This window comes from Diospyros lotus, chromosome 3, assembly GCF_014633365.1.
Source record: "Diospyros lotus cultivar Yz01 chromosome 3, ASM1463336v1, whole genome shotgun sequence".
NCBI lineage: Eukaryota > Viridiplantae > Streptophyta > Magnoliopsida > Ericales > Ebenaceae > Diospyros > Diospyros lotus.
In genome coordinates, this window is record NC_068340.1 from 21,832,368 (window position 1) to 21,845,418 (window position 13,051).

General features: G+C 41.3%; 1 protein-coding gene across 10 annotated transcripts in view; it reads right to left on the minus strand.

Moving 5' to 3' along the window:
• LOC127797390 (nuclear pore complex protein NUP205-like) overlaps positions 1-12,040 on the minus strand; it is a 39,537-nt gene extending 27,497 nt beyond the window's left edge. For 9 of the 10 annotated variants that reach the window (XR_008022208.1, XR_008022207.1, XR_008022211.1 and 6 more), the window contains exons 1-2: positions 11,729-12,040; positions 11,546-11,641 (exon numbers count right to left, since the gene is read on the minus strand). Coding sequence is in view for 2 of the 10 variants with exons in the window: in XM_052330246.1 (XP_052186206.1) it covers positions 11,546-11,641; positions 11,729-11,869 (237 nt within the window). In the remaining 8 variants the exon portion in view is untranslated. Of the gene's footprint in view, positions 1-1,287; positions 1,976-11,545; positions 11,642-11,728 lie in introns of those variants that run through there. The other variant, XM_052330247.1, reaches the window with a different exon arrangement.
• Between the last annotated feature and the right edge of the window lie 1,011 nt (positions 12,041-13,051).

Consider the following 13,051-nt stretch of genomic DNA (forward strand, 5'->3'; position numbering starts at 1 on the left):
ACTAACACTCGCTGGTTTGTCACCTTTATAGATGATCATACCAGGGTGTTTGGGTATTCTTCCTAAGGAAAAATCTGAAGTATACAAAGTATTCAGGAAAGTCCATCAAATGGCTCTTAATGTTTTCCAAACCTCAATCCATATCCTTTGATCGGATAATGGAAGAAAATATTTCTCAATCGAATTTGAGACCTATTTGAGTGAGAATGGAATTGTCCATCAGAGTACATGTCCCTATAATCCCCAACAAAATGGAGTGGCCGAGAGAAAGAATAGGCATTTGCTTTAAATAGCCAAAATCCTAATGTTTACCAACTCAGTTCCTACTTCCTACTGGGGAGAAGCCATTCTCGCTGCTGCCTATCTCATCAATAGACTCCCCACTAGGGTTCTCAAATTCAAAACCCCCCTACTCACTCTTATTGCTGCCTATCCTCTCCTTATCCGAATGCTTAATTCTTTGTCTCCAAAAGTATTTGGATGTACAGCTTTTGTTCATTACTATCACTCTAAATTAAACCCCAAATCTTTGAAGTGTCTCTTTGTTGGCTACTCTCCCACACAACAAGGCTACAAGTGTTATTGTCCTAACACCAAGAATTTTTGTGTGTTGTGATGTCTCCTTTATTGAGAATCACTATTACTACTCTATCATACCTCTGCAAGGGGAGATTCCTAGTGCATAGCAAAGTAGAGATGGTAGGGATGTTGTTGTTTTTCCAGAAACAGTTACTTCTATTACTCCTATTCCTAATTATGTAACTAATCAAGGGGGAGAACAGCAACAGCAAATTCCAGAAATCCCAAGTCATAGGTACCACTTCAAGTGTACTCTCAAAGAAGGACTCTTAAACCAAAGCAAAGCCATTCATTAACCCCATAAGAAGGTCCGGTACCTGAAGAGGAAGAAAGAGCTGAAGCTGAAACAACAATGCCCGAAACAGTGCCTATTGAGGAGGATAAAAGAACAGAAAATGCTGAAACTGCAAAGCCAGAACTATATGACTTGGATATTCCAATAGCTTGGAGAAAAGGGGTGAGATCATGCACTAAATATCCTATTTCTAATAATTTGGTGTATTCTCGGTTGTCTCCAAATTTCAGGGCATTCACTGTCAAGGTTGATGAAGTGAAAATCCCCAGGAATATCAATGAAGCTTTGCAACTACCAGACTGGAAGAGATCTGTAATGGAGGAAATGGATGCACTAGAAAAGAATGGTACATGGGAAGTGGTGAATCTGCCTCAAAACAAGAAGGTGGTAGGAAGAAAATGGGTGTTTACAGTAAAACACAAATCTGATGGGAGTATTGAGAGGTATAAAGCTAGGTTAGTGGCCCAAGGCTTTTACATGTCTAAATTTTTACATATGTACATGTAGTAGTGCATGTAAATGGAAAAAACATACACAGGATAACTTTACACAGTATTGAGAGTACCCGAAATTCGTACATGCTTTTACATGTCTAAATTTTGTCACACCGTTTTATATGTCAAGCATAAATCTCAATATTGCTTGCAAAAATCTACTGCAGCCACCCAATGGAAATGTAGATAGACAAGTTAACATGTAGTAGTGCATGTAAATGGAAAAAAAGGGGCCATGTAGGAAAGAACACAGAAATGAATGTCCAGGCACCAGGGAGAAGCATTTGGCGACAGCCTTAGAAAAGACAAGGAAACCTCTCACAACAGTAATCAGTGTATCAGTAAAACCAGATGGGCAAAACTAATGTGGATGTATCCTTTGCAAAGGGTTGGATGTATGGCAGCATCATTGCAAGGAACCAGGAAGGCTATGTTATGTAGGCAAGCACCAAAATTAAACAACCCTTCTCCCCTCCAGCTGCAGAGGTTTCCATCGCCAGATAAGCCTTATCTGTGGCAGACCAGAAAGCATGGCAGAGGATCCAGTTGGAATCTGATTCCTTAAGTCCAGTCACTAGTAAAGCTTTCATCTTCGCATCTCCAATATCTACACAGGTCATTCCACTCATGACTCATTAGTCCAAGAGATTAGAATCTTGCTTCAAAAAAACAGATATTGGTCCATTTCTTAACCCAACAGAGCAGGCAATGCAGCAGCAAACAATCTTGCAGCTTGGGCAAAATCTTCAAAATTTTCAGCCCATGTTCATCTGGATAGGCTTTCTCATAAAGTAGCAGAGCAAGTTCTTAAAGACCCAAAGAAAACATCCAGAAATAACGTCATTTTGCTAGTTCTAGTTATGGGTAGATTCCTAGACAGCTAGTTTTTGTTCTTTTTAGTCTTTGATCCAAGTTATTGTCTATATTCTTCCTTATGCAACTTTACTCGGCAGCAAAAAAAAAAACTGTTGGCAGTTGTTAAGAGCATAGTTATTAGAATCAAATTAAACATCAATAAAGTTAAGGTGTCAGTTTCTGGTGGTACCAGTTAAACTGTATTTACTTAATATATTTGCTTTTATTGTAATTTAATTATATATTATGCTTGGCAAGTATGGAAACGTACAGAACAGCTATGCAGTTGTAAAAGCAACTCACTAAAACCAAAAAAGATGCTTTGGTTTGGGCCTCTTTGTTTCAGCTTTCCTAGATTGGGATGCTTCCCAGCAGTCACTAGCCAGTTTTTATTAGAGTGGTGGTACATAAACCTAAACCACTCTTAGCCAGCCTGTCCAGTCCAGCTCCATCACTATGGTTAATAGCATTAGGTCATTCATACCTAAGTCCAAAAAACAGCCCCAAACAGAGATGACAACTAATACTACAACTGTTTTTGTATCATTAGGTCCATTAGATGATTGTATGTGAGCATGACCACAAGTCTGGATCAATGTCTTTGTGCGTGCAGTACATGAATCAAGATAGAAGGTGACAGAATAGGACAATGTTTTCCTGTAGTGGCAAACATTATAAGCCCGTTCAGTTATAGAAAACATTTTCTGTTTTTCACTCTAATTTTCTATTGAATTTAAATATCCCATTACATAATAAAAAAATCAATGTTCCATTTTTTCAACTTTATACTATGAATTAGAAAACATCTTTTTTGATGTTTTCTAAATTTTCTGTAAGTGAATGCCATGACTTTTTGAAATATAAAATGTTATAACATCTTTAGGTGTAAATTAGAGTTTAAAGCAGGAAAATGTTTTCTCTAACTGAACAGGGCCTATACTTTTTGGTCACAATATGCCTCATCAACCTTCTCTTGGCCAGTAACTGGGGAAGTCCTTGCCAACTAGGAAATAATAGTACAGCCATATCCTTCATCTCCTTCCAAGAATCCCATCAGCTCCTCATAGTTGTAGGGACTGAAAACACCAGTTCTAATGAATGCCTTCTTCAAATCACGCATCCAGCACAAACTACATGTGGGATTAGGCCAATCCCTCAGTTTCTTCACTATTAAATAACATCAAACATTCTGTTCCCATTACAGAATGAAAATCACACATCCGAATTTTGATACTATTGTTTCTTTACAATTCCAGTGCAAAATTATCAAACTGAAGGATAAAAGAAATAAACTCTAGTTATTGTCATGTACCAGCTATGTAAGGGGGGCACTGTAATTAGAATATACTATAGAGGAGGAGTAGTGTACTTAGAAGTTACCGCAGTTAGGGTTGTACCTAGTTAGTTACAGGCTTACAGCTATAACAACTTGTAAATTCCAGCACATGGAGGCGGTTACCCACACAAATCAGCTATACATATGAGTTGACCACACCTGAAAGCGGATATATGAAAAATCTCCATATTCTTCTGAATATTCTCTCTTTTCTCTTTCTCCCTTTATTTTCCATTCTTCTACTCCCTCTAAACCTCTCTGATTTTCTCTCTCACAATCCTTCTTACATGATTGGTGGAGAATTTGTCAGATCCTCTGAAAGCTAACAATTTGGTATCAAAGCAGCGCTCTTGGGCAGTGTTCGTTTCCTTGAAGTTCATCGCCATGGCAGATGGAACAAGGATGAAACAGATGGAGTCTCAACTGCAGCAAGTCACAGCAGCGATGGCGGATATGCAAACACAAATGGGAACTTTGGAATCCTTGGTCGAAATAGTGGTGGAGACCAGGATTGATAGAGTGATGGAAAGATAGCGGGAGGAGAATCAGGAAAAGAGCAATTTGTTACGAGAACAGATTCACGGTCAGATGGTGGAGCAGATGCAGCAATTTAAGAGGATGTTCTCCAGTCAACAACAGGTAAGACTTTCTGCCAACTTTCCCCCTAGGGAGTGGTCAGAACCAATCCTTCCCAGAATGGGAATGGGACACCAACGAGTAGGATCATCGGAGTTTGAGATGGAACCAGAGATTATAGGGGAGGACACTTTAGAAAGGAGGGCAAGAACTCAGGCTAATCGCAATCAACCGAATTTCCCGGCACCAAAGTTGGAGATTTCACCATTCGATGGAGAGAACCCAAGGTGGTGGGTGAGACATTGTGAGCGGATGTTCACCATGTGCCATGTGCCCGAACAGTAGAAGATTACATTAGCTTCTACCCACCTCAATGACATGGGAGATGCCTAGCTCCAAGGATGGATCAGGGCGAACGAGAGTTATCCCTGGAGTGAATTTGCAGATGATTTGTGTGAAAGATTTGGAGATAGGAGTATGCTGGATGTGATCAAAGAGTTCAATAAACTCAAACAAGAAGGAACAGTGTAGACCTACCAACTCAAGTTTGAAGAGCTAAGGTCACTGATGATGATTCTATCATGTACTGCCTAAAATTGAATTTGTAATTTGGGAAATAAGGAAGGAAAAGTATAGCCGAGCACACATGCTTAGCGCAAGTTGGCGTGAGTTAGTTAGGTTGTTATGACTTTAGCAGGAACACTCCCATTTGATTGTGGGGAGATCAGTATAAATAAGGACTAATCTCACCCGATGAAAAGCATGAATGAGAATGGTTTCCTTCTGGAATTCTCTCTCTCCAATCTTCTGTTCTCTCTCTCGCTCTCCCTCTCATTTCTCTCTTTTCCTCCCTATCGTTTCTCCCCTAATTCTCAAAATTCTTAAGGAATTCTTGAGAATCCTTTGTCAGATCTCTAAACTCTGATAATTTGGTATCAGAGCCAATCCTGGCCAACCCCGATCGCAGTGAATTCAAGGAAATGGCTGAAGGGATGCAAATGAAGAACATGGAGATGCAACTGCAACAATTTGGCTCTACAGTAGTGGATTTACAGGTGAGAGTGGATCATTTAGAGCTCGAATCCAACCATCACCGTGAGGTGATCATCTCCATCGATCGAAAGCTTGATGGAGCGATCACTCAAATCCGAGAGGAGGTCACCCAGATCCGTGAAGAGGTGGGAATTCAGATCCGGGAGCAACTGCAAAGATTTATGGTCATGTTTGCACAACAGCATTTGGTAAGGCTATCCCCTGACTTTCCTCCAAAAGAGAGGTCTGATCCAATTCTCCCTGGACAAGGGATGAGTCAAAGGAGGCCAGGAACCTTCGAAATTGGAAATGATCCAGTGGAAGTGGGAGAAAATGTAGTAGGAAGAAAGCAGGATGTAATTGGGGGGCATAACCAAAACCTATGCCAAAATTGGATATCCCCATGTTTGATGGAAACAACCCAAGATGGTAGATTAGGAGGTGTGAAAGAATATTTGATTGGTATGGGGTTCCAGATCAACAGAGGGTGGCCCTGGTTGCAGCCTACCTCAATGATGCAGGAGATGATTAGTTCTAGGGATGGTCCAAGGTGAAGAAGGGATGTCAATGGGCTGAATTTGCAGAATAATTGTGTGAGAGGTTTGAGGACAGGGGAATGACTGATGTGGTGGAGGAATTCAACAAGATCCAGCAAGGGGGGTCAATACTGGAATACCAACGTAGGTTTGAAGAATTAAAAGCATTGTTAACCACAATTCCTATCTCAATGAGGCTTATTTTGTCTCTAGCTTCATAAGCGGATTGAATGAGGAGTTAAGGCCCATGGTGAAAGTACAGCAACCCAAAACTCTCAAGCATGCAGCAGAGAATGCTAGGTTACATGAGCTGACAGTGGAAGCATTAATGAGGAAGCAAAGGCTGATGAATAAGGGTGGAACACACAATGTGTTGACCCCCGTGAGCAAAAACTAGGGAAGGAAAGCTATTAGAGGGATGCAAGGAGTTAGGAGCTTATCTCTGTTGACTCCTAAAACACAAGGGGACAGACTAATGGAGCAAAGGAGGCAAGCTAGACTCTGCTTCAAGCATGGGGATAAGTATTTCCCTGAGCACCAGTGCAAGAAGCAATTGATTCTACTAAAAAGGGAGGAGGAAAACGTAGAAGAGGAGGAGATGTTAGAGATTCCTGAAGAAAGGGAGGAAGACAATGGGGAAATCTCCTTGCATGCTCTAAGAGGGTTAGCCAACAATAAAATCATTAAGGTTTAAGGGAAGGTGGAGGAGAGTAAACTGACGATTCTTATTGATAGTGGGAGCACCCACAGTTCTTTAGACGACGAAACTGCCAAGAGGTTGAAGTGTTCCCTAATCAGCACTCAACCCCTCACAGTTACCGTGGCAAATGGAAACAAGGTAGTGAGCAGATCAGCCTATGCAGGCTTCTGCCGGGAGATACAGAGGGAGGCCTTTGAGACAAATCTCAGGCTGCTCAAATTAGGGGGTTGCAATATGGTTTTGGGGGTGGATTGGATGAAGCATGTGAGTCCTATATGGTTCAATTTTAATAGGATGGAAGGAAGTCATATTTGAGAAGGAAGGGAAGAGAATGACCCCTTGTGGGCAGTAAAGAAGTGGGAATGTGTAAGATGATTACAGGAAAGTGCCTACAAAAGATAATTAAGAAGAAGATGACTCAGGTGGCCCAGCTCTTCTCTATCCAAGCACTGGAAGAAGAAGAGGAGCATCAAAAGGCAAAGAGTGAGCTGATGCTGGTTGTCAGTAGCCCACCTCAAAAGAAATGGGAGGTAAACCAACTTAACCTACTCAATATACTTTTAGTTGAATATGAGGATCTCTTTAGGGAACCTATAGCCTTACCCCCCCCCTAGAACCCACGATCACTCCATTAGCCTAACACCCAATTCTGAGTTTTTCAATGCCAGAGCCTATCGATACCCCCCACCCATAAAACAGAAATAGAAAGGATGGTCAAAGAAATGCTACAACACTCTCTAATTCAACCCAGCCACGGCTGCTTTGCATCCCCAATGTTATTAGCTAAAAAGAATGATGGATCATAGCGTTTATGTGTGGATTATCACCAGTTAAATGCCATGACAGTCAAAGATAAATTCCCAATTCCCCTCATTGAGGACCTCTTAGATGAATTGAGGGATGCTACCATTTTTACCAAACTTGACCTAAGAGCAAGCTATCGTCAGATTAGAATGAGCCCACAAGACATACTGAAGATTGCATTTCGAACCCACTAAGGCTATTACGAATTCCTAGTAATGCCTTTTGGCCTTACCAATGCCCCAGCTACTTTTCAGTCCCTAATGAACCAAATTTTTGAGCCACATCTAAGAAATTTTACCCTTGTATTCTTTGATGATATACTAGTGTATAGCCATACTTTTGACCAGTGTTCTAAAAGGCGCTAGTTGGGTGCCAGGCTGGGGCCTAGTGCCTAGGCGAGGCCTAGGAAAACTGTTGTTTTTTCTTATTTTTTAACTTTGTGATGTAATTTAATGTTATTTTCAATTAAATCAAAGTTGAAAAGCATCAATAATGCAACATAAACCAATAATACAACAAAAAAACAAATAAGTGAATAACAAATAACATTAATAATAATAATAAGTGAATAACAAATAATCAAAGTTAAAACATTAATAATAATAATTAATAAATATTCAAATAAGTGAATAACAAATAATCAAATATTAACATAAATCCTAAATTAAATAACAAAAAAACAAAAAGAAAATAGAAGAGGCAACACACAACAGCAAGCAGCAGCAATGGAGGGGACTCTGCAACTGGTGTGCGAGCACGAGAAGGGGAAATCGGTGGCGGTGCGCGAGCACGAGAGAGGCGACTTTGCAACTACAAGAACCGGAGGCGACTCTGCAACTGCAAGAGACGATGGCAGCGTGCGAGCACGAGAGAGGCGACAGAGACTCTGTAAGAGATTGTTGGTGGCGATGTGTGCGAGAGAGAAGGGGTAACGGGTAAGGGGAAACAAAAACCCTAATAAATTTATACTAAATCGATTCACGCGGCCCAGGCAGCCGATTAGGCCATAATCGGCCAAGCGGTTCATGTGGCTAGGCGTCCGCCTTAGCCGCCTAGGCACCGCCTGGTACCGATTAGCCGAGTTGGCACCTATGGTGGCCGATTTGGCCATAATCGCGACAGCCAGCGGTCGCCTAGCGCCTCAGCGCCGCCTAGGCCGCATTTTAGTTCACTACTTTTGACCAACACCTAACACACCTAAAGGCTACCTTTGAGATCCTCAAGGTCAACCAACTGCCTACTAAGAGGTCAAAGTGCTCATTTGCTCAAAGAAATGTGGAGTACCTAGGGTACATCATCTTTGGCCAAGGGGTTAGTACAGACCCAAAGAAAATGGGAGCCATGCAGTCATGGCCAAGGCCGACCACCCTCAAAGCCTTAAGGGGATTCTTAGGCTCGACAGGGTACTATAGGAGGTTCATGAGGAATTATGGAGTAAAAAGTAAGCCACTAACACAATTGCAGAAGAAGGGAGGTTTTAGATGGGGAACACAGGCTGAGGCAGCCTTTAGCAGTTGAAGCAAGCCATGAGTGAAGCCCCAGTATTGGGACTTCCAGACTTCAACAAGACTTTTGTGATAGAAACTGATACGTGTGACAATGGAGTTAGGGCATTTTAATGCAAGAAGGCAAACCTATAGCTTTCCACAGTCAAGCATTGTATTTATGAGAAGGAATTTGTGGTTATGCTAACGGCAGTAGAGAAATGGAGACACTACCTCGAAGGGGGCCAATTAGTGATCAAGACCAACCACCAAAGTTTGAAGTTTCTATTACAATAGAAACTTCACACCCAACTACAAAAGAGAGGGATGGCTAAATTGATGGACCTTGATTATACTATACAATATAAGAAAGGGAGGGAAAATGTTATGGCAAATGCCTTATCTAGATGCCAAGAAAAGGGGGAGACAGTAGCCATTATAGCATTGGTACTAAGAGGTGGCCAACAGCTATGACTCAGATGAGCAGATCAAAGGACTTTTGGAGCAATTGATTTTGGACCATATCAGCAAAAAGGGGTATGCACTGAAGAATGGGGTGCTCAGGTACAAGGGGAGGATAGTAATTGGAAACTGCCAAGCTATTAAGAAGAAGATGCTCCAGACCATACACGAATTCCCATTGGGAGGACATTTGGGGATTCAAAACACATACCACAAGGCGAGGCAACTTTTCTTTTAGCCCAAATTGAAAGAAGTTGTGGTTAGATTTGTGATGGCTTGTGACACTTGCAAGAGGTGCAAGCATGAAACAATGGCCACCCCGGGGTTATTGCAACCCTTAGACATTCCAAGGCAAGCTTGGGAGAGTGTGTCCATGGATTTTATTGAAGGGCTGCCCAAGTCAGAAGATAAGGACTGCATACTCGTGGTGGTCGATAGGTTTACGAAGTTTGCTCACTTCCTAAGCCTATCTCACTCTTACACCACCCAAGAAGTTGCTAGAGTGCTCCTTGACCAAGTCATCAAGTTACATGGGGTCCCTAGAACTATCATTGATGATCGAGATAAGGTGTTCGCCAGTCTATTTTGGCAAACTCTACTAAAGTCTATCGAGTCAAAGCTTAGCATGTCATCTGCTTACCACTCACAAACTAATGGATAAACGGAGAGAGTCAATCAATGCTTGGAAAACTACCTAAGGTGCCTAAGCTTCGAACAACCTAAGGTTTGGCATAAGTGGTTGGCTTTAGCCCAGTGGTGGTACAACTCCATTAGGATGTCTCCTTTTGAAGCATTGTTTGGGTACAAGCCCCCTCTATTACCAGTTATCCAAGAATTCACCGATGTGGCAATAGTAGATGCCCACCTCCAACAAAGACAAGAGGTTCTCTAGCAGCTCAAAAGGGATTTGGCTATGGCCCAAAACAAGTGAAGCAACAGGCAGACAAGGGTAGGAGTGAAAGGGAGTTTGCAGTGGAAGAAGAAGTTTACCTAAAGCTAAGACCCTCACATGTTAAGGCACTAACCACAAAGTAGGTAACCAAGCTAAGCCTGAGGCACTACGGGCCTTTTCCCATCATAACTAAATTGGGTAAGGTGGCCTATAAGCTTCAATTGCCAGAGAATTCTCAAATTCATCTGGTATTCCACGTGTCTCTATTAAAGAAGTACGTGGGAGGCCAGGCAGTGAGTCCTAACCAACCTATGGGTAATTGGAGCATCGAGCCTAAGGCAGAGCCAATAGCTATACTTGATAAAAGGGTCATCTACCAACAGGGAGCTCCCATAACCCAAGTGCTGGTGAAATGGTCCCATATTCACACAAACAACAATACCTAGGAATATCTTTTGGATTTACTAAGATAGTTCCCTAGGCCAGCTAGCTTACTTTGTATTTTTTGGTGAAGAAATTCCTCAAGGGGAGGGTAATTGTCATGTACTACCTAAAATTGAATTTGTAATTTAGGAAATAAGAGGGGGGGGGGGGGAGTATAACCGAGTGCACATGCTTGGCGCAAGTTGACGTGAGTTAGTTAGGCTGTTATGACTTTGGCATGGACACTTCCATTTGATTGTGGGGAGATCAGTATAAATAAGGACTGATCTCACCCGATGAAAGGCATGAATGAGAATAGTTTCCTTCTGGAAGTCTCTCCCTCCAATCTTCTGTTCTCTCTCTCTCTCGCTCTCGCTCTCCCTCTCATTTCTCTCTTTTCCTCCCTATCATTTCTCCCCTAATTCTCAGAATTCTTGAGAATCCTTTGCCAGATCTCTAAGCTCTGACACATTCATATCATCACCAAAAGAAGAGAAGACATTGAAGACATCTCTGGAATTTCTGGTCACCACCTGAACTGAAGCATGTCCCCTTTAGAACAATGAAGACAAGTACTCAGGGGGTCAGGACTCTTTCTCAAAAATACCAATTAGGCCAGTTTCATAATTAGTTCATTTACAGACTGCATGGCTAGATGAAACAGGTAAGAAGTCCATAAAGTTCCGTTCCTTAAAAAAATTTGAAGAACATAAGTGTATCTTGGCATAAAACGTTGAACCGGTTCACTGCGAATGAAACAATCTACTCTCGGAACCAAACAGTCTCTTTTTCCTGGGACAAGTTCAAATGAACCCTTTATTTGATTTAAACAAAATAACGTTTGCACAGTTTTGTTTCTAATATCTTTTTCTTTTATTTCCTTTAATCACTCAAAACCATCAGTTCAGGCCCAGATCTTTTGTGCATTAGTTTGTTGTTGTGGTACTATCTCTCGGCGTGAGTTCCAAAACAAAAACAAGTTAAACGGACCTGCGGCATACAATTAGTACACCAACAGAAATCAAACAATAACAGTATAATCAAAGTGCAAACAGGAGAAAGGGACGAGGAACTGACAATCTCAACATCCTGATCGTCGAGCGAAATTGAAGAAGAATCCGGAAGCCGGACTTCCTTCGACTGAACTTGAGTCCGGTCAGCCGGTTTCGGAAGCTGCAACAATTCACGAAACGGTCACAGGAATCATAATTTATACAATGCAAGAGAAGAGGACAGAAAGAGAGAGAGGAGAGAGCATACGGGATATGATACGAGGGATTGGAGGGAGGGGAGAGAGCGGCGGATGGCAAGCATGAGCTCCATCCTCTGCGACGGCGTCGGAGGGGTTGGGCCGTGCAGCGACGCCTCCACGGTGGAGAGAATTTGCTTCGGCGACACCATTTTCTGCTGATTTCGTGCTCCTGGAAGCCCCGGGAACAGAACCGAGAAAGCGTTTCCTTGTCGACGTTCGTCGTTCACTAAATAGAGAGAGGGAATAGGGAGAATGAAGGGGCGGGAAGTGGCCTAATTGAGAGGGTTTTTACATAGCTGACTGAAGAAATAAGCGGCCAGCTTTCGAACACGCCGTATGTTCTTACTCCCGTGTTGAGGTTTCATTTTGTTACCTGATTTTCTTTTCTTTTGAAGGTAAAATGCCAAATGAATCAGTTGACTCGTTGACTAAATAGGTTTTTATGTTTTAAACATAATTGAATACACTATTATATGTATATATTTAAGGACATATTAATTATTATGGTATATATTATTTTAACATAATTTATTAATATTTTAATTTTATTATCAGTATTAACTTCATCACTAATTAAATTTTAATTTAAAAATTAGATCTTGTTGTACCCTTCCCTAAAAAAAGAATTATTCCCAAAAAGATAGCATTCATGAAAAAAATAATAATTTTCCCAAAAAAGTTATTCTAGGTAAATCTTCTCAAATGACCACCTGACAATTTTCTAAGACTCACTTGTTTTAGAAAATTTTGTAAGGCGATAGTCCATTCGATTGAGCCTCACTTAGAGACCTAAGGAGACTTGTCTTTCACATAACTTTGCTTCACATTGTCCCGCACAATATGATTGGCCTATTTCAAGCTTTTCAAGAGGTTTCTCACAAAAACCCTCTTTTGAGTTTAACCTTGGAACAACACCAAGTGTACCAAAAAATATTTCGTATTCTTGCATGTGCATGTCACGTATCCCAATCACGGTCAATGGCTATAAATAGCTCTCGACCCCTCACATTAAACGATATTTCCCTTGGCATCCTCGATTAGACATTTTCTTCAAACTTTTCTTCTTTTTTATTTTCCTTTAACATTTGGACTCACTATCTCTCTCTCTCTCTCTTAATTTTCCTTTTACTCTAGCCGACCTTTCACATTCGAGACACTCAACAACATTACTTCTCCTCAGATATTATGCATAACATTACACTACATGCTATATCTCATACTCCACCATGACGTTGTCTGACTTAAGCATTGGAGAACTTGTGAGGAAGAAATCCCCGCTTGCCTTTTGATTGCTTCTTGTATTCCAAGCTATCTCGAGAGATAAATTGACT